The 23,765-nt window shown below is 44.2% G+C and overlaps 1 protein-coding gene across 2 annotated transcripts; it reads right to left on the minus strand.

Moving 5' to 3' along the window:
• Positions 1-1,282: 1,282 nt before the first annotated feature.
• Positions 1,283-22,498, minus strand: CASC3 (CASC3 exon junction complex subunit). Of its 2 annotated transcripts, none has more exons than XM_039227873.1 (14): positions 22,209-22,498; positions 21,812-21,839; positions 21,437-21,474; positions 11,377-11,535; positions 11,135-11,286; positions 10,428-10,604; positions 9,553-10,238; positions 6,368-6,432; positions 5,791-5,905; positions 5,437-5,535; positions 4,972-5,186; positions 4,242-4,364; positions 4,039-4,102; positions 1,283-2,975 (listed from the first exon to the last, which is right to left on the minus strand). In XM_039227873.1, the coding sequence occupies exons 1-13, from the start codon at positions 22,437-22,439 to the stop codon at positions 4,079-4,081; spliced, it is 2,112 nt and encodes a 703-aa protein (XP_039083804.1). In that variant the 5' UTR covers positions 22,440-22,498; the 3' UTR covers positions 1,283-2,975; positions 4,039-4,078. The 2 variants fall into 2 exon arrangements, with proteins under 2 accessions (XP_039083804.1, XP_039083805.1); XM_039227874.1 differs by having other exon boundaries at positions 4,035-4,102.
• Between the last annotated feature and the right edge of the window lie 1,267 nt (positions 22,499-23,765).

Here is a 23,765-nt window from a genome sequence, read left to right on the forward strand (position 1 = left end):
TGGCCCACAAGGTAGCAAGCCTGTGTGTTGACCCCACAAGGGAGGGGGGCTGGCATGGAAGAAATAGAGAGGAAGAGAGTGGTATGATTAACAACTGTGAGAAGATGGAGGCAAAAACTTTGAGAGCCCAGCCCATGAACTTCTAGAAGGGAATAGGGCAAGGCTACATAAAGGCTGATCTGTGTGCCCCTTATACTCCTTTCCTGCCCACTGAGAGGCAGGCTGGTAGGGCAGAGAACCTGGGGGCTTTGCTGAGCTTGAGTTTCTCCTTGCTGAGCTTGTTACCAGGGCAACGGAGAGCAATGGGATCTAACTGCAGGACTGGGGAAGCAAGAGGCAGGGGTGAGGGGGAAGCATCTTAACACAGTCATCCCTCCTGCTAGTATCCTACCCCCAAGGGTGCCTGGCATTCTTTGCATGACCCCAGGAGATCAGGCCCATAGTTACCCATCACCTTGTGGGGGAGGAAGAAAGCAAATGGACATGATTAAGAGGAATTAGGGGTAGAGGGTAAAAGAATCATGGTCTTCTGGCTCAAGCAATAGCACCAAGGGATATAAGGGGAGACCCAACTGTTTTAAGGTGTACCTTGATGCCCATGCCCCCAGTGTACAATGATTTGTGGTCCCCAAGAATAGATGCCACTAGCTCCACATTAAATACAATTGTTCCCCCACACTGGGAACCACCTCTGTAATAAACTTCAGCCCACCCAGGATCTGGAAGAAAACAGTCACTTCAAAGCTAGCGACTGGCCTGTGTACATCTGGGGCTCAGTGAACTGGATAACTGGCAGCATAAGCCATAGTTGGTGGTCTCAGTCATTCCTCTTTACTTTTACTAAGGTTGACAGAAACCTCCCTCTTAGGCTGTGGTTCTTGGTACTTCAGTGCCAGAGTGTCTTTACTTTTCAAGAAGAAAGCTTAGCTGCCTTTGCCTCCCCCAGTACAGCTGTATTGGCTTTGGGCACATTACCCTAGGAAACTCACTTGCCAAACACTAACAAAGGTGAAAGGGTACCTATATGTTCATGCGGGTGAGGTGCCTCTCACTAGTTTTTCTGTTCCTGATGTTTCCAATCAAAGGGACTGAATGAGATCCTGGGTCCATGTGGCAATGTAGTTAGGCTAAGACAGCCACTGGGGAGTATAGACACAACTGTGGGTTCCTCACCTCTCAGAGCTTCTTAAGTTGCCTTGAGTTGTGACTGACTCTGGGGGAGTCAGTAAATCCTCTACTGTCCCTCCCAAATCAAGACTCATGCAAAACACTGGCAAAGGAGCCAAGTTTACAGTCTAAATTTTATTATCTCCAAGTCACAATGCTGATCACAAATGTGCACCCTTTAAAATAGTAACAAACAACAACAACAACACACATGGAGAAATTCTTGCAACGAAACACAGTGGACCAACAGAGACAACTGTCACAGTGTCTTAAGGTCTGGGAATCTGGGCATGCTGCCCACAGGCTTGAGGAGACATCTTCAGGTTTAAGGCAAAGGGAACAGCCTACAAAGGCACAACCACCAGCTACCCCTAGAAGAATCTCTCAGTTATTTCCTCCTTGGGGGTTACAGCTTGAGTGCCTCTCCCCACTCCCCACCCCACACCTGTGACTCAAGAGTTGTCAGGTCAGCTCCTGGAGAGAATAGAAACAGCGACATTACTTGGGGAGACACAGCTACCACCATGTCCCTTAGCTTCTGTAGGACAGGGACAGTGGCCAAGTTACCCCTGGCAGACACAAGCGCTGCAGTACTAGGGATCTCTTCCGCAGAGGCAGCAGGGGAGTGGTTCAGCTCTATGGATAGGGAGGAAAAGAGGGAGGAGCCCTTGCCCCAAAAGTGACTGGCTTCCTTAGGCCTGAAGCCCAGATGTGGTATCTTCTGTTTGCAAGGACAGGAGCAGAACTCGGGGAAAATCAGGTAGTAACACCTAAAACACTTGTAGTAGGAAAGACATGGAGAAGAGCAACTGCAAAGTATAGGGTAAGACCGCTTGCTGGACAGTATCTGCCTCTAGAGAGATGCATTGGTCCACAGCAACTGGAAAGGGGGCGTGGGAGGAAGGATGGAAAGAGAAGCAGGGCCCTCTAATTCCACTTACCTCAAAGACTGAGCCCTGAGGACTGTATGAATACAGACCCCTAAGGTGCAAAGGCTTACTCCACTTTCCCTTTCTCACAAGGGCATCTGGATTGCCATCTCTCCCCACGGTAGACTTTGCCCTCAAGTAGAGGACTGACACCTATACAGTACGGGGACTGATGGAGGCTCAGGCTCCTGAAAACCAAAGTCAAGAAGAAGGGCTCCTACTATACACTTTGAACTTTTCTCCACAATGAGACACTGTGGACGGCTCTGCTTCGAGGGTTATAGGAATTGAGAGAATCCAAGTATACAATAACAAGGGCCAGCCGAAAATGAAAGGCCACCTCTTTATAGACTTGGTGGGGGAAAACTTGCTGGTAAAACTTTAATTATCTGGGATGCAGGGAAAGAGCAAAAGGGAACCCAGAGGAGCTAGCAAATCAGAAGAATGAACTCGTCTCAGTGAAAGGCAGAGAGAAAAAGAAACTAAAAGAATATTAATTTAAGAATAGTAAGCCAGGCTTTAAAAACGAACATCTTAGGAAACAAAACATACAGGAAAGAGCTTCCCTGGGAGAAGACACTTGAATTTCCCAGGAAAAAGTGAAGAAGAGTAAAAGACGTGGGTTTTTAGATGCAGACCCAGAAGCTGCGCTGGCTGGATCTCTGCTCCTCTGAGCACAGCCAACTCAAGTAAAGAGTGGAGATAGGAGGAAGTCCACTTGTTTAGCCCCTTCTCCAACAGAGCCTGTCCTCAGAGGAAGGCAGGGGTCCTCCTCATTCAGCTGCTTGCTGGTAGGAGCCACCCTACATCTTTGAAGCCCTCCTGGTAGTAACAGCCAGTTGTATTTCTCTTCTCTCCTGGGTTCTCACCTCTGCTGTTCTGACAGGGGTGGGGAAATGGGAAGAACCATCGTTAATGGACCTTCTGGGCATTTGTAAGCTGTTTTCAAAAAGCCACATTTCTAAATCATATGTTTTATTATCTTTTTAAATGTTTATTTTTGAGAGAGAGCGCACACGAGTGAGAGAGGGAGACAGAATTCTAAGCAGGCTCTGTGGTTACAACGCAGAGACTCTCCACCTCTTTCTCAAAACAGATAAACATTAAAAAAATAATAAATATAAAATAAAAAAATAAAGTCACTAACAAAACAACAATAAACCCTTCATGATCTTTCTCCATGACTTTTAGAACTGGCTCTGCTGCAAACACCTCAAATTTAGATTTCCCCGTTAGTTAAAAAAGAAGCATTCTTCCCTTGCAGGCTCCCAAATGAAATTCTACCAAGTTAACAATGGTTTCTGCTTCAACTCTGCTCAATACATTCACAAAACAAAGCAGCTGGCAAATTTTGAGACTCCTTTAAGTCTCCTGACAAGATATCTCATCATTATAACTTAAAGCATTAATTAGGTGATTGTTAAGTAAGTAAGCATGAGCATTAGTTTTAAGAATGTGCTAAGGGCTGGGGCGCCTAGGTGGCTCAGTCGGTTGAGCATCTGACTTTGGCTGAGGTCATGATCTCATGATTCGTGGGTTTGGGCCCCATGTCGGGCTCTGTGCTGACAGTTCAGAGCCTGGAGCCTGCTTCAGATTCTGTGTCTCCCTCTCTGTCCCTCCCCCACTCATGCTCTGTCTCTCTCTAAAATAAATAAACTTAAAAAAAATTTTAAAAAACAGGGGCGCCTGGGTGGCTCAGTCGGTTAAGTGTCTGACTTCGGCTTGGGTCATGATCTCATGGTTCATGGGTTCAAGCCCCACATTGGGCTCTGTGCTGACAGCTAGCTCAGAGCCTGGAGCCTGTTTCGGATTCTGTATCTCCCTCTCTGACCCTCCCCTGTTCACGTGGTCTCTCTCTCAGAAATAAATAGAACATTTTTTAAAAAATTAAAAAAAAAAAGATTTAGAACGTTATAAGAGTCATAGTATATCATACACTTACTTTTATATGATGTTCAATTTAAAATATTTAGGAACTCATATTAACTGGAACCCCTGCTTACAACCTGAAATAATAAAGTTAGAATTTGTTACCAGTCATTAAAAGAAAAAAAAAAAAAAAAGACCATACAGATACACCCAGAAAAGGAGAGACACTTTCTAGGGGAAAGGAAAGCCCACTGATATAGGAAGCAGCTCACATACCTCAGGTGGCGGGGGCTTGATGGTCACTGGCTGGGGAGTCCTCCGGGGTGGGGAGGGCTTTGGCTGCACCTGCTGCTGGGCAGGGTTATAGTAGGTCACTCCTCCATATACCTGTGATGGGGCCTTGGGACCCCAATGAGTCAGAAGAAAAAGTTAGGCAAACTCACCAAAACTATAGGAAACAGGAAACATTAATCGGGCACAAAAACAAAAGAACTGGAATTTGTAAGTTTTTAAATCTCTAAGCAACCCCCTTTAAAATAAACATTGTTAACTTCTACCTTACTATCTCTTAATTATGTTCTGGTTCTTAATTCTTCAAAGTATTGCCTCTTACAATCAACTGATAAATGGAAGAGGCTAAACTCAGTAGTGACACCTCACATACCAGATGGTGTCAACCTGCTGGGAGTTAAGCAGCACAGGAAGAGGTAGGGCTGGTAAGGATAATATAATTTCTTTACTCAATTGAATAGCAGACACAGCCACCTAAGACATACCAAAATACTTGAATGAAATACCATTCAAGAAACAGAAGGCAATAAATAGATGATGGGCATTATACCAGCTGCATTTCCAGCTCCTGACCACAAAGAGGCGTACTGGTGCCACATGCAAATCAGTGGCATTGAGATGTTCTCTCCAATTCCTTAAGCATTCTCCCTGTACCACTGCCTTGTCTGAATTAAAGGATGTGTACCTAGAAAAATCTGCTCATTTGCCATCTCACCTGCGTATTAGGATATAGATGAGGAGGCGGTGGGGGAGGCAGTGCCCCTGGAGCATAAGGGTAGCTAGGATTACCAAAGTTCATGACACCTGGAGCAGAGAAGTAAGTAGGAGCAAGCAACTGCTGAGGTGGTGGCTGTCCTGGAGACATGGACACTGGTGGGGGATAGAGGCCCGGATTGGGGAGAGGTGCCGGTGTCTGGTGGGGATGTAAACCTGGACAAGAAGAGGAATACAAAAACTAAATAGAAGATAACACCATTTCCATGGGATGGCTTGGCTGCCCTGCTCAGCACAAAAAAGACTCAGGCTGGAAGTCCTCAGGATGGACCCAAGAGTTTATTGCCCAAGCAGCCAGAGTGGCCATGTGAGCAAGCAGCACAGAGCTCATGAGGATGGAGCTGGTGAAGCCCCCAACACATATCCTCAGGCACTGGAAGCATACAAGCAGAGGTGCAAAGCTTACCTGGGTGGGGAAGGTGCATTTCTGGCTGCACAATCATGCCCTGAGGAGGCAGTGGGGCAGGGCTGTCACCATGGGTATAGATTGGTCCCTGGAACTGCACTGTAAAATATCACATTGGGACTCTCATAAACCCTTACTCTTCATATCACATGGATAAGTCTCCTTGTCCCCCAAACCCTTTAAAAGATGTTCTCAATTTTCCATGTGAAGAAAACAGCAGCCTGACAATGTTTGATAAACACTGTGATAAGTCAGAAGGGAAGTTCAGGCGTCAAGAGGCTGGTCTCTTAATTCACTTCATCCTGCCGAGAAAGGTGCCCCAACAATAAAATAAACAAACAAAAAACAACTCACATGGATCATAGTAATGTCCTTCCATGATACTGATGTGCACAGGAGGAGCAGGGGGCTCTGGCACAGGTCTCTGTCGCTGAGATGAGTAACGTTTGGCTCGTCCACCCTGGACACCCTGAAATAAAGAGGTCTGAGCAAAAAGACTCCCAGAGGGCTGACTTTCATATCAAGTCCCACCCTCCTTTAGGTACTACAAAACACACCTTTGGTACATGGCAAGTGTTTAAACAGTACTGGCAAAATGAGGGGACCCTGGCTGGCTCAGTTGGAAGAGCATGCAACTCTTGACCTCAGGGTTATGAGTTTGAGCCCCACATGGTGTGTAGAGATTACTCAAATAAATTAAAAAAAAAAAAGCTTAAAAAAATTTGCAAAAAAAAAAAAAAAAAAGAAAGAAAAACCAATTAGAAACATCAAGATCTGAACCTAGACCTTTTACCCTTTCTGGAGAGCCAAATTAAAAGAAATATGGGTAAATCAATGGGAAAACGGACTCCAAGGCCTTATCCTAGTTTAAACAGTGAATAGCTATTGCATGCAGCCCGGACCCCCAACTACTCCCTTTTCCTTTCTGTACCATTTCTTCCATCCGGTTAAATTGTGGTGGAGGTCCTGCTCCCATGTGCATGTGGTTCGGCATACCTGAAATATACCAAAAAAAAAAAAAGTCATGGCTGCAGAGCAGATGGATGTTGAGTGGGACTGAAGAGGACATCACAGGTTGAAAAATCTAACATGTGGAATTATTTTCTTTAAACTAACGGAATTCTATTTTAATGTTTTATTTATTTTGAGAGAGCGAGGAGGAGAGACGGAAAGCATGTGAGTCGGGGGAGGAGCAGAGGAAGAGGGAATGAGAGAACCCCGTGCCGGTTTCACACTGTCAGCACAGAGCCTGATGCTGGGCTGGGTCTCACAAACCATGAGATTGTAAGATCATGACCTGAGCTGAAATCAAGAGTCAGAGGCTTGCCGACTAAGCCATCCAGGCGCCCCACAAAATTCCTTTTAAACTATCTTGCTTCCTGTCAATACCAGCATTTGGAAATTTGCCCTCACTGCCTGCAACCTTAATACAGCAATAAAGCCTTTGAAAGCACATGTGCGTGTGCACACACACAGACTTCAATGAGAAAGTGCAAGTTCAAATTTCTCCCACCAAATACTTCCGTGTACAGAATCCCTGGGAGGTTATAATTAGCACAGTACATTATCAAACATATTGAAAAATCTCAGCCCTAAAGTTTCTGAGCATAAATGGATATTCTGTGTATCTAATTATTCCAGGTCATAGAGATCTAGGCTAGAAGTTTGGGAAGATACTCCCCTCTGGCTAAAAATGACTCAGGACAAAAAAAAGACATCTTCCAATAGTAATGAGGTATCAGTAGAAGGGCATACTCCTCCATTCAAATATCAACTCCAGGTCCAGTTTATACTGGATTGGTTTTTGGTGTTCAAAAAGGCACAGGGGTGCCTAGGTGACTCAGTAGGTTAAGCGTCTGACTCTTGATTTTGGCTCGGGTAATGATCTCATGATTCATGCCTCCACTGTCAGCATGGAGCCTGCTTGGGATTCTCTCTTCCTCTCTCTGCCCCTCCTCTGCTCCCTCTCACTTTCTTTCTCAAAAGAAACTTAAAAAAAATCATGCACACCAGGAAAAGATGCTGAAACTCCCAGTCTAAATGAGGATTTCCAATTTTTAAGTTCAAATCAGATTTCAGAAACTAAGGAAAAGATCCTTTGATCTACCTGACTGGAGGGAGACAAAGATGGATGGGCCAGGCCATGATACATAGGTCCTAGTTTCTAGAACTCTGCTATCCAACGTGATACACAAAAGCCACATGTGGTTATTTAAATTTCAATTAATTGAGGGGCGCCTGGGTGGCTTAGTCGGTTAAGCATCTGACTTTCGCTTAGGTCATGATCTCGCGGTTCGTGGGTTCGAGCCCCGCGTCGGGCTCTGTGCTGACAGCCAGCTCAGAGCCTGGAGCTTGTTTCAATCTGTGACTCCCTCTCTCTCTGACCCTCCCCTGTTCATGCTGTCTCTCTCTCTCCTAGGAATAAATAAAACGTTAAAAAAAATTAAAAAAAAAATAAATTTCAATTAATTGAAATCATTAAGTTCATTTCCTCAGTCACTCGGGATACAAGTGTTCAAAAAGTTCTTACATTGGAGAAAGCTCTATTGGGTAGCCTGGCCCTAGATTAAGGAAATTAGGATTTCCTTTCAAAGAGTTTAGAAAATTCTCGGGGCACCTGGGTGGCTCAGTCGGTTAAGCGTCCAACTTTGGCTCAGGTCATGATCTCACGGTTCAAGCCCCACGTCAGGCTCTATGCTGACAGCTCAGAGCCTGGAGCCTACTTCTGATTCTGTGTCTCCCTCTCTCTCTGCCCTCCCTGGCTTGTGCAGACTCTGTCTCTCTCTGTTCTCAAAAATAAACAAACATTAAAAAAAAAAAAAAAAAGTTTAGAAAATTCTCATCCCAGGGTGCCTGGGTGGCTCAGTTGTTTGAGAGTCCGACTTCGGCTCAGATCATGATCTCACAATTTGTGGGTTTGACCTCCACATCAGGCTCTATACTGACAGCTCAGAGCCTGGAGCCTGCTTCAGATTCTGTGTGTCTCTCTCTCTGATTCTGTGTCTCCCCCCTTCTCTCTCTCTCTCTGCCTCTCCCTCACTTATGTGCTCTCTTGAAAATAAACATTAAAAAAAAAAAAAAAAAAAAAAAGATGGGGCGCCTGGGTGGCTCAGTTGGTTAAGCATCTGACTTCAGCTCAGATCATGATCTCATGGTCCGTGGGTTTGAGCCCCATGTCAGGTTGACAGCTCTGAGCCCAGAGCCTGCTTCAGATTCTGTGTGTGTCTCTCTCTGCTCCTCCCCCATTTGTGCTCTATGTCTCTAAAACAAAAAAAAAAAAAAAAAAAAAAAGAAAAAAAAATACATAAATAAATATAAAAGAAAATTTTCAAACGAATTCAAATGAGTAAGTATCAAACATTTAACAATTAACTCCTATAAAAAGAACACTGCCACCTTCTTCCAACTTTTCCGACACAGAATGGGTTAAAGATTGTGGATTCAGGAGGCCAATACTGATGACTGGTCAGGTAGGCAAAGTGGTGGGTCGTCTTGAGTAACAGATAAAATTTCTCTCAGGTCTTTGGATGAATATACCTATGATTCTGTTTCTTTTAGTTAACGAAACAAAGATAGGTGCGCCAGGTGGAGTTGGTTGCGCATCCAACTCTTGATTTCAGCTTAGGTCATGATCTCAGTTTGTGAGTTCAAACCCTGTGGTGGGCTCTGCGCTGAGAGCAGGGAGCCTGCTCTCAGAGACTGCTTGGTATTCTCTCTCTCCCCATCTCAGCCCCTCCCCCATTTGCACATGCATGTACTCTCTCGATAATTTTTTTAACGTTTTATTTATTTCTGAGAGACAGAGAGAGACACACACACAGCATGAGCAAGGGAGGGTCAGAGACAGAGGGAGACACAGAATCTGAAACAGGCTCCAGGCTCTGAGCTGTCAGCACAGAGCCTGATGTGGGGCTTGAACCCACGAACCGTGAGATCATGACCGAAGCCGAAGTTGGACGCTTAAACGACTGGGCCACTCAGGTGTCCCTCTCAAAAATAAACATTAAACGTACGCGCACACACACACACACAGATATTTATCAGACACCATATCCCTGAGAGACCTAAATCTCCTGTCCCCAAACTCAATGATACTCCGGGAAAAAAGATACCTACCCCGAAGCTCACGTGGCTGTAGAAACGAAGGCTGCCCTGGACTCCAATTCTGTTCTGTTATGTTTAGCTGTGCCACGTCTTGCTCAAGTCCACTTGTAGTAGAATCTACTGGAGCCTCCCAGGTTCCGGTCTTAGCAGGTGGAGGAGGGGTAGTTTCTGGGACTGGAGGTGCTGGGTTCAGTCCTTCAGGTGGAGGGGGCACCTCCTCGGCAACCTTTACAGCATCTCCAGCTTTGACTCTCGTTCTTCTTGCTCGGGAATAGGATTTCTTCTCAATAGGCCTGTCAGGGGCTGGTGGTGCAGTGTCAGGAGCAGCAGCCGGAACCTCTGAGGCTGCCTCTTCCTTCTCAGGACTGCCAAGCACCTGAGCATCAGCTTCTGGAGATGGATCCCTCACAGGAGCCTGCTCTAGGCGCCGTGACCGGTAACTGGCTTCATGCTTAACAGTTTCACCAGACCGGCCACCATGCTGCCCACCAGCATCCACAGGCCTAAAACCAGCACGACCTTCCTTGAAGCCCCCAGATCTAGAGTAATTCCTGGGAGCAGACATCCGGCCAGTACCAGCAGCATTTCTGTTGATAAATGTCCTTGGTGGTAGGGTGCCCCCAGGACCCTGGTGGCGATGGGACTTGTTTGGCCGCTCAACAATCCAGTTTGGATCTCTTTGTGGAGGACTCCCAAACCTGAATAAATGGAATGGCAAAAGTCTTAAGAAAAGAAATAACAAAATAGATGAGACCACTAGAGATATAAACTGAAGGTCAGGGAGACTTCACCCATTCCTCACCCACTGAATGACAGGCTGGAATGGCATTTAAAAAAGTAGAGGTCTCTCTAAAATATAAATGGTATAAACTCCAAAATTTTCTCACCTGGGTTTCCGGATTCTTCGGGGTTTGATGTCATCAGGATTGTGAGCTGAACGGATGTCATAGCCATAAAGAGCAATGAGCTCCTGTCGGGACTTTGGAGCTTGTTCATCTTCCCGGAACTTGTCATGCTCCCAGCGACCCTCATCCTTCCACAGCTTTCGCTGTCGCCCCTTGGGTCTGGATAAAACCAGGGAAAAGTGTCTTAGGTTGGTAGATTCTACTAAGTAAAGATGTTCACAAAAAAATAGGTTGGGGCAGAGAACAGCAGGAACTTCAACGGTCTCTCCATCTTCCAAGACGTATTATACAAAACCAAGAGTGAATCACAGAGCCTACTGGGCTCAAATGTAACAAGGGACAAAAATAAGGAAAGAGCCTGCTGGACTCCAATGCAGTAAGGGACAAAAAACTGAGGAAAGACTTCACTTCAAACTACTCAGCACCTTGGAAATATCTCTCACCTTTATAGGTGCAGCCTATGCAAGTATTTCTTATCCCAGAGTGTTGAGCCTCAAATTAAAGAAGGCAGTGGAAGTGTGGGTCTGGATCCCAGCTCCTCCACCAAGAGTTACCAAATACCCTAACCCTCACTTTCCTCAAAAAGGACAATCATAATACATAAAGTACTGTGAGCAATAAATTAGCAAAGTGCCTGGCATATAGTAAGCACTAAATATATACTAAATAGCAGCAACAAGAGGCTGTACCTGACTTCCTCCTCCTGAGTTTGCCCTCGAAGATCATGCTCAAAGAAGAGCCCTTTCCGGGGTATGTATGCTGGGTTCTTCCGATCTTCATCATCATCCAAATGCTTAGGGCCCTTTTTACCCACTTTGTTCTCCACAGGCTCTGTGCTCTCCTAGAGGACAGACAAAGGGCTCCTTATTCTCTCCAAGGTTAAGAGCCCTTATTCTGGCCCCCACAATGGAGGCCCGTGGTGGACACTGACCTGTCCATCCCCACTCTGCCTCTCTCCAGTCACAGTGCCTTTGGTGTCAGGCTTTTCTTCTCCCTTCTCCTCTTTTGCTGAAGAATTAGCAGCATCATTGGCTTCTGATTTCAGCTCCACTTTGGAGTTTTCCTCTTCACTGTATTCCCCTTCTTCACCCTGAAAAAAGTTGCCATCAGTTGGAAATGGTGCATTTTTATTTTTCATTCTTTTTTTTTTTAAGTTTATTTATTTTGAGAAAAAGAGAGCGAGTGAGCAAGTGCATAAGCGGGGGAGGGGCAGAGAGAGAGGGAGAGAATCCCAAGCAGGTTCGTGCTTCAGCACAGAGCCTGACACAGGGCTTCAACCCACAAACCATGAGATCATGACCTAAGTCAAAACTAAGAGTTGGACCCTTAACGGACTGAGCCACCCAGGTGCCCCTTATTTTCCATTCTTTAGATGGAAACATTTTCTTATGAACTTTTACTACCATGTAAGAATTAAAAGCAAACATATCAAAACTCTTTACTAAAATTTCGAGGATGGGGCACAAAAAAAAAAAGGGGGGCACAATAAAAAAAATATACGTACATATACTTATTTAGATTCATGTAAGTTTTCCAGGAAGATATACAAGGAAGTGTTAACCATGGTAGCCCCTGGGGAAGAAACCCAGGAGATAAGAAAGGGAGGCTTTAAACTGCCTAGCATACAGGGGCCCCTGAGTGGCTCAGTTGGTTAAACGAGCGGATGACTTCAGCTCAGGTCATGATTTTATTACCATTCATAAGTTCAAGCCCCCTGCATCAGGCTGGCTGCTTTTAGTGTAGAGTCCACTCCAGATCCTCTGTCCCCTCCCCCGCTTCTCTGCTCATGGTTTCTCTCTCAAAAATAAACAAACATTTAAAAAAATAAAAACTGCCTAGCATACAGAAGGAGCTTAATCTTTGTTGATCATTTCTCTCCCTCCTCATGGATTGTTTCTTAGACATGCAGTGCCTAAAAACTACCCTCTAACTCAAGTTGTGAATTCTCTCATCTCAAAAGAGCTTAGAGCAGAGATTCCCAACCTTTGAGATTATGCGAACCTTTTGTTAAGCTCAAAAATTTTCATAGATCTCCATTAGACAACAGCTCATATAACACCCACTGACTGAAAAAAACATATAACAAACAACATTCAATAATACTTCAAGAAAACTTACATTGTATTAACCTGTATATTCAAAAACAGTAGTAAAGGTGGGAGATATATATTCAGTCTACAAATAATATGAACTGAGCTGATGAATTTGCAAACTCTACAAATAACCCTATGATTTTTCAAGGCACTATTTACCCTCAAATTGGGAAATAATGGCTTACATTTTTTATGTCTGTGATATTAATACTCAATTTCCTGCAGCATGAGATCACCTTAGCCAACAACTCAGTCCAGAATTATGTAATTCTAAAAGACTCGTTCTTTTAAACATTTTATTTTTAAGTAATTTCTACACCCAACATGGGGCTTGAAGTAACAACCCGAGATCAAGAATGGCATGCTCTAACCAAATGAGCCAGCCAGGTGCCCCTGACTTAGGAACCTTTAGAGAACTGGTAAGAGCACTGCATTTTAGAAATGAAAACAAAGCTCAAGTGCATTCTTGCCTCTCCATATCTCCTTTCCTCTCCTACCATATCAAGATTGGATAATCCTGCTTGTGACACAGAAACTGATGAGTCAGTTCACACAGAAGAGGGTCCTTAGGCCATCTTCTAAATAGGGGCCACCAGAAATGGTTAGGTAATAGAGGTGTGGCTAGTTCTAGGGAGCAAAAAGGAACAATTAAAGCTTATGCTGAGGAAAGTGGTTTTAGAATACGCTCATCTCAAATTCCTCTCACAATATGGACCTCCTCCGGAGGCAGACCTATAGGCTGGAGGGTAGGTTTAGAGACCTGAAAACATACAAAAAAATGGGTTATAAGGAAGGCAGGCTAGTCCCCATTGCTGGGTTAACAGGTCAGTGCCAACACCCTGCTGCCACCTGGTAGATATGTGCACGCTAGTCTTATTCTCCTACTGGGTCTGACACTTGACCTGTACCAGACTCGCTCATAACTCTAAACTCAGGCTAACATCAGGAATGTGATCATAGAGTCCCACGGTGAGATTCCTGATGAAGCAAAGAAGCTCTTAAGTTTCTATCCTTTCTTCAAATACAGTGGAGTCTGCCCAACTGGTCCCAATGAGCCAATTAACTCCTCTTCCCTATTAAGCATCTGGGTACTTCAGCTTCTAAGTGTTTTGGGTCAGATTCCCGAAATGTGATACTGTTATGAAACCCACAATTTGAGGGAGACCACAACCACAGCTTTTTTTTTTTTAATTTTTAAAAATTTATTTATTATGAGAGCAAGTGAGTGGGGTAGGGGCAGAAAGAGAGAATCCCAAGTAGGCCTGTCAGTGCAGACAGCTGCACTGTCCGTGCAGAGCCCAATGTGGGGCTTGAAATCGCAAACCGTGGGATCATGATCTAAGCCAAAACCAAAAGTCAGATGCTTAACTGACTAGCCGCCCAAATGCTCCTACCCATAGTTTTTTAATAACCAAGTACCCTTGATTCTTCCCATTTCCCCTTATTCACAAAAAGGTTCCGGGGCGCCTGGGTGGCTTAGTCGGTTAAGCGTCCGACTTTCGCTTAGGTCATGATCTCAAGGTTCGTGGGTTTGAGCCCCGCGTCGGGCTCTGTGCTGACTGCCAGCTCAGAGCCTGGAGCCTGTTTCAGAGTCTGTGTCTCCCTATCTCTGACCCTCCCCTGCTCACTCTGTCTCTCTCTCTCTTTCCTAGAAATAAATAAAAATTTAAAAAAAAAAAAAAAAAAAAGGTTCCCCTCCTCTTGGGATGGGGATGGGTAGCTGGTAATCATTCAGTTCTTTCCCTAATTTTATGTTCCCTGTAGGTTCTAAAGCAGAAATTGCAAGAATCTTGTTCAGTATGTGTATGTGACCTTAACTCATTAGTCCCCACCAAACACACACACACACACACACACACACACACACACAGATTTCAAACACCTTAAAATACTATCAACATGATTATGAGAGAACTTTGTTTTATGCTCAGTCCCCTCTAGTCCATGGTGGAATGTCAAACGAAGTGATTCTTTTATTCCAAATGAGAAACTGACTTTGTTTCCAAGGCAGGACAGAAAGATACAAACAGCAGTGCTGAGGAGACTCCAAATTAAAGTTTTAGCTCATTCTTGCACTCCCTATGTATTTCAGAGCATGAGCTAGAGTTAGTGTCTTCCTGGTTCTCAATGTCTCTTTGAGATCTAAGTTCTCCAGCATCATTTTAAATTCCTACTTCTCCGAGGCTTCAATTACCTAACTATTATATACCTCTATGCCTTGCTTCAGCCCACCATGCCAGACTTGGAAGACTGGCAAGATGCTCAGTCTTCACCTCTGCTATAAGCATCTGTGTTCATGGACGCACTCCAGGCAAGTCTTATCTGGAACTGCTATCCATTTCTTTTTTAAGCAGGCTCCACACCCAACGTGGGGCTTGAACTCCCGACCCATGACCCTGAGATCAAGAGTTGCATGCTCTGCTGAGCCAGCCAAACACCTCCTCTATACATTTTATTTTTATGCCACACATTTTTAAAAAAGTAAACCTTCTCCTCTTTAAAAACTCTTAAATACTCCTTTGATCAAAACAGCCACATGCAGGGTCACCTGAGAGACTCAGTTGGTTGAGCGTCTGACTTCGGCTCAGGTCATGATCTTGCGGTTTATGAGTTCAAGCTCCATGTCAGGCTCTGTGCTGACAGCTCAGAGCCTGAAGCCTGCTTCAGATTCTGTGTCTCCTTCTCTCTCTGCCCCTCCCTGACTCGCGCTCTCTCAAAAATAAACAAACATTAAAAAAAAAAAAAAACAACTTTAAAAATTGTCTTAGAAGATTCTGGGAAAATGGCAGCCATGGTTTTTGATCTCTTCAAATCTCCACATGAAATGAGGGCTTCTAGACAGCAAAATCAAAGCCCTTTAAAGGCTATGGGCAACATTTACAACAAAACTAGGTTACAAGGTATTACCCAGACCTCAAAATATAAGCACACAGAAATAAAGCACCAACAGCCATTAAGACCTGCACCAGATTGGTGTCTGTACTGGAGAAAACAGAGTAGTAAAATGGAACCGAGAACAGGAGAACCCTGACCTCATCAACAGGTGTGTATTTAACAGAAAGCCAAACTGAAAACAACAGTTGCAACCAAGAGGGATTTTAGTGTTTCCAACAGTGTTTGAATGTGAAGGTCCTGCAGTAAGCAGCTCTCAAATGGCTAGAGCTGTCTAACCCCTCTAAAATCTTGCAACTGACCCAGCTGCCAGGGCTCCTTTCTAGGATAGGGTCCCATACCTAAGAGAAACTTGAGAGGGCAATCCAATTGAGCAGGAGAGAAGCAAAAGGAATGAAGAGAAGCTACAAAACAAGTTAGGAAAGGGAACAAAAGCAAGAGATCTCAGAAAGGAATCTGCCATTTTTCTTAACGCTACAGGAAAACAACAGAAGGAATTTCAGGAAGCCAGAAAAAGCTACTTTGAGCTATACATCCTTTTAACAGATCAGGAAAACTTAATTTCACATAAAAATCAATAACAAAAATATAGAGGTCAAATCCCATAAAAACTTACTTTGAGAAAAAAAATAAGTAGAAGAGCATTCCTACAAAGAAAGCATGAGAGAAGACAGGCTCATATCATATCAAAATTGTAACTTTATTTCAAAACGAGCTAAGAATACATTAAGAAAGTTATGAAAGTTATGTAACGTATTAAAGAACATCCATCAGAGTTAGAAAAACTCAAAAACGCAATGATAGAACTCAGGAAGGTACTAGAAATTAAAGAAAAAGCATTTCAAATAGAAAGTCTAAAACTAGACGGAACACAAGAGTGAATAAACAGTAATAACACCTTAAGTGAAAATAAAAAGTGAAAAGAAAAAAAATATTTTAAAAAATCAAGAAGTAAAGGAAAAAAAGGATTAGAAAGAAGGGGTCAAATACCAAAGACATGCATAAAATACTTAGGGGGCACTTGGATGGCTCTGTTGGTTAAGTGTCCAAGGTCATGATCTCATAGTTCTTGAGCTGGAGTCCCGCACAGGGCTCTCTGCCCACTTGGGATCCTCTGTCCCCCACTCTCTCTATCCCTCCCCCGCTCATGCACATCTGCTTTTTCTCTCTCAAAAATAAATACACATTAAAAATAAATAAAACATAATACTTGGATAAGAGTTCCGTGACATACTGTAGACATACTACATCTCATACCTGTGAACACTGACCCAGACCAACCACCACCAGACAAATTCTAATATAAATACTGGACCTTAAAAAAAAAAAACATACTGGGAATACCTAGACAAAAACAGCAAGTGACCTATAAGGAAAAGAAAATGAGTAATCATTAGTTTTGTTCAAGATAAAATCTTTGGTTTATGTTGTCTTTCCATGGATCTGGAAATCATTTGCAGGAAATGAAAAGGATAGAGGAAGCATGTTGGGTTGTACCATGAGTGAACAATCATCAATATCTTTTCAACAGATAAACTGTAAGGAAAAGACAGGGATGAAAAACTAACCCTGTAGACTAAGAGAGATCAAATTTGGGTCACCTGGGTGGCTCAGTCGGTTAAGCATCCAACTCTTGATTTCAGCTCAGGTTATATGATCTCATGGTTCATAAGTTTGAGGCCCACAACAGGCTCTGTGCTGACAGTGCAGCAGTAGAGCTGGCCTGGGATTCTCTCTCTCCCATTGTCTCTGCCCCTCCCCTGCTCTCACACATGCCCCCCCCCCCAAAGATAAACTTAAAATATCAAAATTAATTTTTTTTTTTGAGAGCGCAAGTTGGGGAGGGGCAGAGACGGGGACAGAGGATCCAAAGCAGGCTCTGCACCAACAGCAGCAAGCCTATTGTGGGGCTTGAGTTTATGAACCTCGAGATCATATCCTGAGCCGACGTCAGATGCTTAACAGACTAATCCACCCAGATGCCCCGTGAGAGATGACACTTTAATAGACAAGACTGAACTGTAATGTCTAGGTATATAGTGAATAATCAAGAAGAAATGCAAGCAACTGTGAAAGTCAGGATACCAGGCTTTTTTCTGTAATCTAGACCACTGCTGTCCAATGGATGATGGAAATTTTCCTTACCTCTGCAGTCCAATAGAGCAGCCAGTAGCTACACCTGGCTACTGACTACTTAAATGCTGCCGTTGCAACTGAATAACTGAAGTTTAAGTTCAACCAATTTAAATTTAAATAGCCACATCTGGCTAGTGACTACTGTATTGGACAGAACAGAACTAGATTTCCTTAACTTTCAGATGATATATATATACTATATATTGCCATTTCAAAGTCCCACAAATCGCTCAATTTCAAGACATACAAATTTTAACCCACCATTGTCCTCCTAAATCTCCTGTGTCCCGTTCTTTTTTTTTTTTTTTTTAATATATTATTTATTTTTAGGAAAGTGAGGAAGACAGAGACAGAGTGCGAGTGGAGCAGGGACAGAGAGAGAGGGAGACAGAATCCAAAGCAGGCTCCAGGCTCTGAGCTGTCAGCACAGAGCCTGACACGGGGCTTGAACTCATGAACTGCAAGATCATGACCTCAACTGATGTCATATGCTCAACTAACTGAGCCACCCAGGCACCCTTTTTAAAAAACGTTCATTTATTTTTGAGAAAGAGAGAAAGAGAGAGAGAGGGAGGGAGAGAGAGAGAAATATGAGTGGGGGAGGGGCAGAGAAAGACACACAGAATCCAAAGCAAGCTCCAGGCTCTCAACTGTCAGCATAGAGCCCAAGGTGGGGCTTGAACCCATGAACTGCAAGATCATGACCTGAGCCAAAGTCAGCCGCTTAACCAACTGAGCCACCCAGGTGCCCCTGCTGTGTTCCATTGTTAGTGCATAACATTATTCATCAACTTGGGCATCCCTTTAACTCCTTAATTCAAGCTCCACATTTAGTCAATCAAGAAGTTCTGTTAGTACCACCCAAACATGTCTCAATTTTGTGAGTCCCACTGCCACATGTCTTCTTTAGGGTACCATCATGTTCCCTGGCTTGTCCTAACAACCTCTTAACTGGCTCTCCCTGTCCCAAGTCTTGCTTCACCCAAAATTCATCTTCTATACTTAAGCCTTCAGTAGTCTTCTTTCTTTGCTATTAGGATAACACCCAAAGTCATTTACATACAGAATGATGAGATGCTATAAATTCATAATCACCAAACCTCACTGAACACTGCATACTGCCTGACAGCTTTTCCAGGCTTTCCATTCTCTAGTGACTGCTGCAAACATTCTTCACCCCAAAACCTCTCATCTCCCTTCTACTCTTTGCAGATTAACTTCATCACTGACTTCAGAAAAAATAAGTCATCTCAATAATCACCACATTCTGTGAATCCCATTACCTAAGTAACTTTTAATTCTGTCCACTTTTTTCCCCCAAATTTAAGAGAGAGAGCGAGCTCAGGAGGGGCAGAGAGAGAAAAAGAGAGAGAGAGAGAGAGAGAAAACATCCCAAGCAGGCCTTGCACTGTAAGCACAGAGCCTGATGTGGGGCTTAAACCCACAAACCCACAAGATTATGACCTGAGCCAAAAGCAAGAGTCAGACGCTTAACTGATTGAGCCACCCAGGCGCCCCTCGATTCCGTCCACTTCTATTGCCACTGTTATCACTCCACACCAGGCCACACACACTGCTTGCCTTGACTTCCACATGGCTTTAACTAGCTTTTCTGCTTCCAATTTTGCTCCCCCCCAGATCAGCTATCATTGCAGACAAAATATTATAAAATAATAATTCTTGGGATGCTTGGCTGGTTCAGACAGTAAAGCATCCAACTCTTAACCTCAGGGTCATAGTTCAAGCCCTATGTTGGGTATGGAGCCTACCTAAAAAAAAAAAAGATCTCCTATTTTACTGTGCATAAATATCAACCTGGAATCTTGTTAACATATAAATGTCTGAGTCCTCCCTCCCTCTGCAAGATTTTGTTTCAGAATTGGCCAACTGGATTTTCTGAGGCAGGTGTTACTGGGATCTGACAAACACTTCTATAAAATTTAAGTCTAATTCAGGGTCGCCTGGCTAGCTTGGTCAGTGAAGCATGCAACTCTTGATTTTGGGGTTGTGGGTTTGAGCCTCATGTTAGATGTAGAGGTTACTTAAAATCTTAAAAAATAATAAAACAGGGGCGCCTAGGTAGCTCAATTGGTTAAGCGTCCAGCTTCAGCTCAGGTCATGATCTCACAGTTTGTGGGTCCAAGCCCCACGCTGGGCTCTGGGCTGACAGCTCGGAGCCTGGAGACTGCTTCGGATTCTGTGTCTCCCTCTCTCTCTGCCCGCCCTCCCTCCACTCATGCTGTCTCTCCCTCTCTCTCTCTCAAAAATAAACATTAAAATAACAATAATAATAAAATAAAATTTAAGTCTAATCCATACCACACACTTGATGAAAACCCTATTATGCTTTCTCACTTTCTTACACTATAATCCAAATACATTTTAATCTGGCTTATAAAGGATAAGATTCGGACTCAGATTCATCACTTAGAACCAGTCATATTAAACTTTTCATATCCTCCAAATGGTCATGCAGTCCATTCCTTCTAGACCTCCTTCCCAGTGTTCCCTATGCTTAGGATATTCTGCCTGGCTTACTCCCACTCACCCTTCAAGTCTCTATTTTAACATCCCATCTTCTAAGTGGTTCCAAATGCTCTAAACCCAGTTAGCTGCCCTCACCATGGGTTCCCAAAGCACCCTATACTTCCGATATTGTGACATTCACCAAACATCACTGTAATTACTTGCTTAACTGTATATTTTCCCCCAGAATATAAACTCCACAAGGGCAGAATCATGTCTGTCTTTCATTCCTGTGCCCAGTACAACTCCTGGCACACAGCAGGTACATGATGAAGAAAAGGAACAAGTAAACCCTTTGATGATCTTCCCCTGTTCACTAATTTGCCTTTACTTCTGGTATCCGTCCCATACCAACTATGTTCCAGCCACACAAAACTATCAGTTTCCACATAACTCAGTAGTTTCTCCTGTGTCTGGACTTTCACAGCTGTTGTTCCCTCTGCCTAGAACATGGTTTGTCTAACTCCAACTTACTCTTTCCTGACTGCCTAAAATGGATTCAGTACTCAGCCGTTAATACCCTACTTAACCCTGTCCCCAGCAGTTGTCACCAAGCCCTAGGGATGGCTGTATGTTTATCTGACTTCCTCACTAAGTCATTCCTAAAGACAGAAATTTTGGTATTGTGTTCACTGTTGCATCTCCAGTGCTTAATGGAAATCTAATATGCAGTAACAGTCCTATAAAATTTACAGAAACAACCTTTGATCCACAATCCAATTCCTCCTGTTCATAACCCCAGAACCAAAATCCAGAACTCAGGATTTTATTCAACAACCCCAGGAAACAAACAGCCATTCCCATGGCATTTCTGGTAGCTCCTCCAACCAAAACAAGTAAGATCACAATAGCTTGGCTTATGGAAATTTTCTTCTGAATTTAAAAGGGAGAAAGCCCTCTGTAAACAGAGGGATGTTTCTGATACAAACACTCAGAATCCTGACCTTTTAAGATCTTCAGATACACTTGAAAAAAAAATATCCAACAGGCTGGTTTCATTCCCTAGGTAGCATAAAAGGAACTGTCAAACATCCTGTGAAGGACGTCAAGATGTTCTCATTTTCTTATTTAAAACCTTATCTTCAACAGACAGGGTGAAAAACTGACACTAACAGTGTAACACATGAAACCTAACCTAAAGAGGCATGCACCAAATGTCCCTCATTCTAAACAAGACCTTTTGTAAGTTTCTGAAGAGCATAAATGAAGAATGCACAAGAAGAGTAACAAGTGGGTCATAGTACTTTTGAACCACAGGTGTGTACAGGTTTTTAAAATACATTAAAAACAAACAAACCACTTTCCAACCTAGACAACATAGAAAAGAGAACTTGTTACACTCACTTCAGAGTCTTCTGCACTTTCATAATCCGAAAGAACAGCTGAAACAAAACAAAAATATGTAAAGAAAAAAGCAACAGAAATGATTATAAATATATTTCCTGATTGCTTTTTGAGTCAAGCTAAGGCTCTTAATCAATTCTGACATCAACCTATCAGAGAGATAAAATAATAGTCCCTACTGACAAATGGGAAACAGGCTCAAAGAATGATTTGCCCAAGATCATACTGCTAAAACGTATGCTCATAAGCACTGTGCTACAAAGAGCCAGGCTGTGGCACTCTTCCCGAAAATCCTTAACAGTTTGAGAGAATGTCAATTGCTGAAGATAGGTGATCTGAGTTTATGGGCAAAAAACTTGTCACAATGCTACTCACCATCGCCCTCCATGCCATCTTCACTCTCCTGAAAGAAAGGAGATGACATGGGTTAGTTTCGTGATTTCCAGCGGGTGGGGAGCTAAAGATTCAACACAAAATGGTTGAACAGGGAGGTGAGGAAAGGTACATCTTTAACAAATAGCAACCGAGGGAGATCCAGTCTCTTCACTTCCAGCCCCAATTTCTGAATAAACATCCGCTTTTCATCTACAATGGCTCTGCCCTTTCCCATGACACCCCCGACACCTCCTCCTCCCTTGGGGCTCCGGATGCACACCGCAATGGGATAGCTCTCTTCTCTAACACGATACACCCTAGCATCTACCATCAACTCCCAGCCCCGCATCACCACCTACACCCCGCCCCCCGGCCAGCTCCGCCCGCGCACACTCACACATTCCGACTCCTCGGCGCTCTTGGCCCCCCCGCTCTCCACCCGCCGCAGATGAAGGGCCCCAGCTCGGCCTCCGCGCTGGGAAGGCAGAGAGCCGCTGCCACCGCCTCCAGCGCTACCGCTGCAGCTCCCGCCGCCACGCGCCGGGGAGCCGCCGCTGTCTGAGCCCGAAGCACCAGACTCCTCGTCCTCCGTGTCCTGCGAAGCGCGCTGCCGCCGACGATCCGCCATTTTACGGAGAACGGCCGCCGCCGACCAGCTCCTTACGTACCGCGCCCGTCGCAGGGGCTGCCGGGAGGCTTGAGAGCTAGTCCCAGCACGCTTCAAGTGCGACACTGGCCGCCGCGCTTTTCGGGAGGAGGGGTTAGGGGCGGGCGCCCTGCGGCACGTTTGCGGGCGAGCGGGATTACGTAATCGGTGACGTACGGGGGGCGTGCCGCGACCCCAGTCTCGCCTAGGGTAGGCCCCCGGTGAGGGGAGCTACTTTCCCAGCCCAGCCATCTTAGGCCGTACGAGTCAAGACGCTCACCTGTCACAGCTTCACTGCGGCTTTGGAGCGGTTTCATAGATTTCTATTCCCGTTTCTCGTTTCTACCTACGTTTGAAGCAGATCTTTTTACTGCATTCGTTTGCTTAATAAAATCGCAAGTGAAGGTAAACCTCTGAAGTCGTTGTGCTGCATCAGATTTGCCACAGCAGCCCATTTAAAGCTAAAAAGTGAAGGAGAAACCAGCTGTCTGCAGGGAAGCTCGAGGACGTAGTGTTGCAGCACACCGTGTTTTCTCATTTCCTCTTCCTTCTTGTATCCCCCCACCCCAGCTATCACCTCTCCCAAAGTGCAGGCTGGTATGATGCTAGACTAACCAAGATTTAGTTTTTTGGGGTGTTTTTTTTTAACGTTTATTTATTTTTGAGAGACAGAGAGATGGAGCATGAGCGGGGGAGGGGCAGAGAGAGAGGGAGACACAGAATCTGAAGCAGGCTCCAGGCTCTGAGCTGTCAGCACAGAGCCTGATGCGGGGGCTCGAACTCATGGACCCCGAGATCATGACCTGAGCCAAAGTGGGACACTCAACCGAATGAGCCACCAGGCGCCCCTAGACTAACCAAGATTTAGAACCGACTTTCAAAGAGATGATCATAGTAACCGCCATTGGTTCAATACCCTGACATGATTTCCTTCTCTAAGGGTTACCAGACAGGTAGCGGAGGGGAATGCTTTGATTTTGGCCAGGCATTTGCCAGCACTGAAAAAAATCAGTGTATTTTCTTTGAACCATAGTAAATACATGCAAGATGTGTAAGGTATTAGTGTACCTACAGGAGTGCACATTAATAATACATATCAAACAGAAAAGTCACTATCCCATAGTACAGGATGCTATCCCATGTAATATTTTTACAAGTTATATGGTTAAAGATCCTGATGTTTACAAATTTATAGACAATGTGAAACCTTCATTCTGAATGCCTTTGTAGATAGATTCAGGATCCAAAAAGATCTTAACAAGTGGTCAAATGTGACACGCTGTAAATCCAGCTGCAAAACCCAGCTTC

This window comes from Hyaena hyaena, unplaced genomic scaffold (genome assembly GCF_003009895.1).
Source record: "Hyaena hyaena isolate Hyena2069 unplaced genomic scaffold, ASM300989v1 scaffold_29, whole genome shotgun sequence".
Classification (NCBI taxonomy): domain Eukaryota; kingdom Metazoa; phylum Chordata; class Mammalia; order Carnivora; family Hyaenidae; genus Hyaena; species Hyaena hyaena.

Coding starts and splice junctions, on each gene's coding strand:
- CASC3 (XM_039227873.1), bottom strand. CDS start 22,439: ATGGCGGATCGTCGGCGGCAGCGCGCTTCGCAGGACACGGAGGACGAG. Junction 21,475..21,811: donor AGATGGCATGGAGGGCGATG/GTGAGTAGCATT, acceptor GTTTTGTTTCAG/CTGTTCTTTCGGATTATGAA. Junction 6,433..9,552: donor ACAGCCACGTGAGCTTCGGG/GTAGGTATCTTT, acceptor GGTATATTTCAG/GTATGCCGAACCACATGCAC.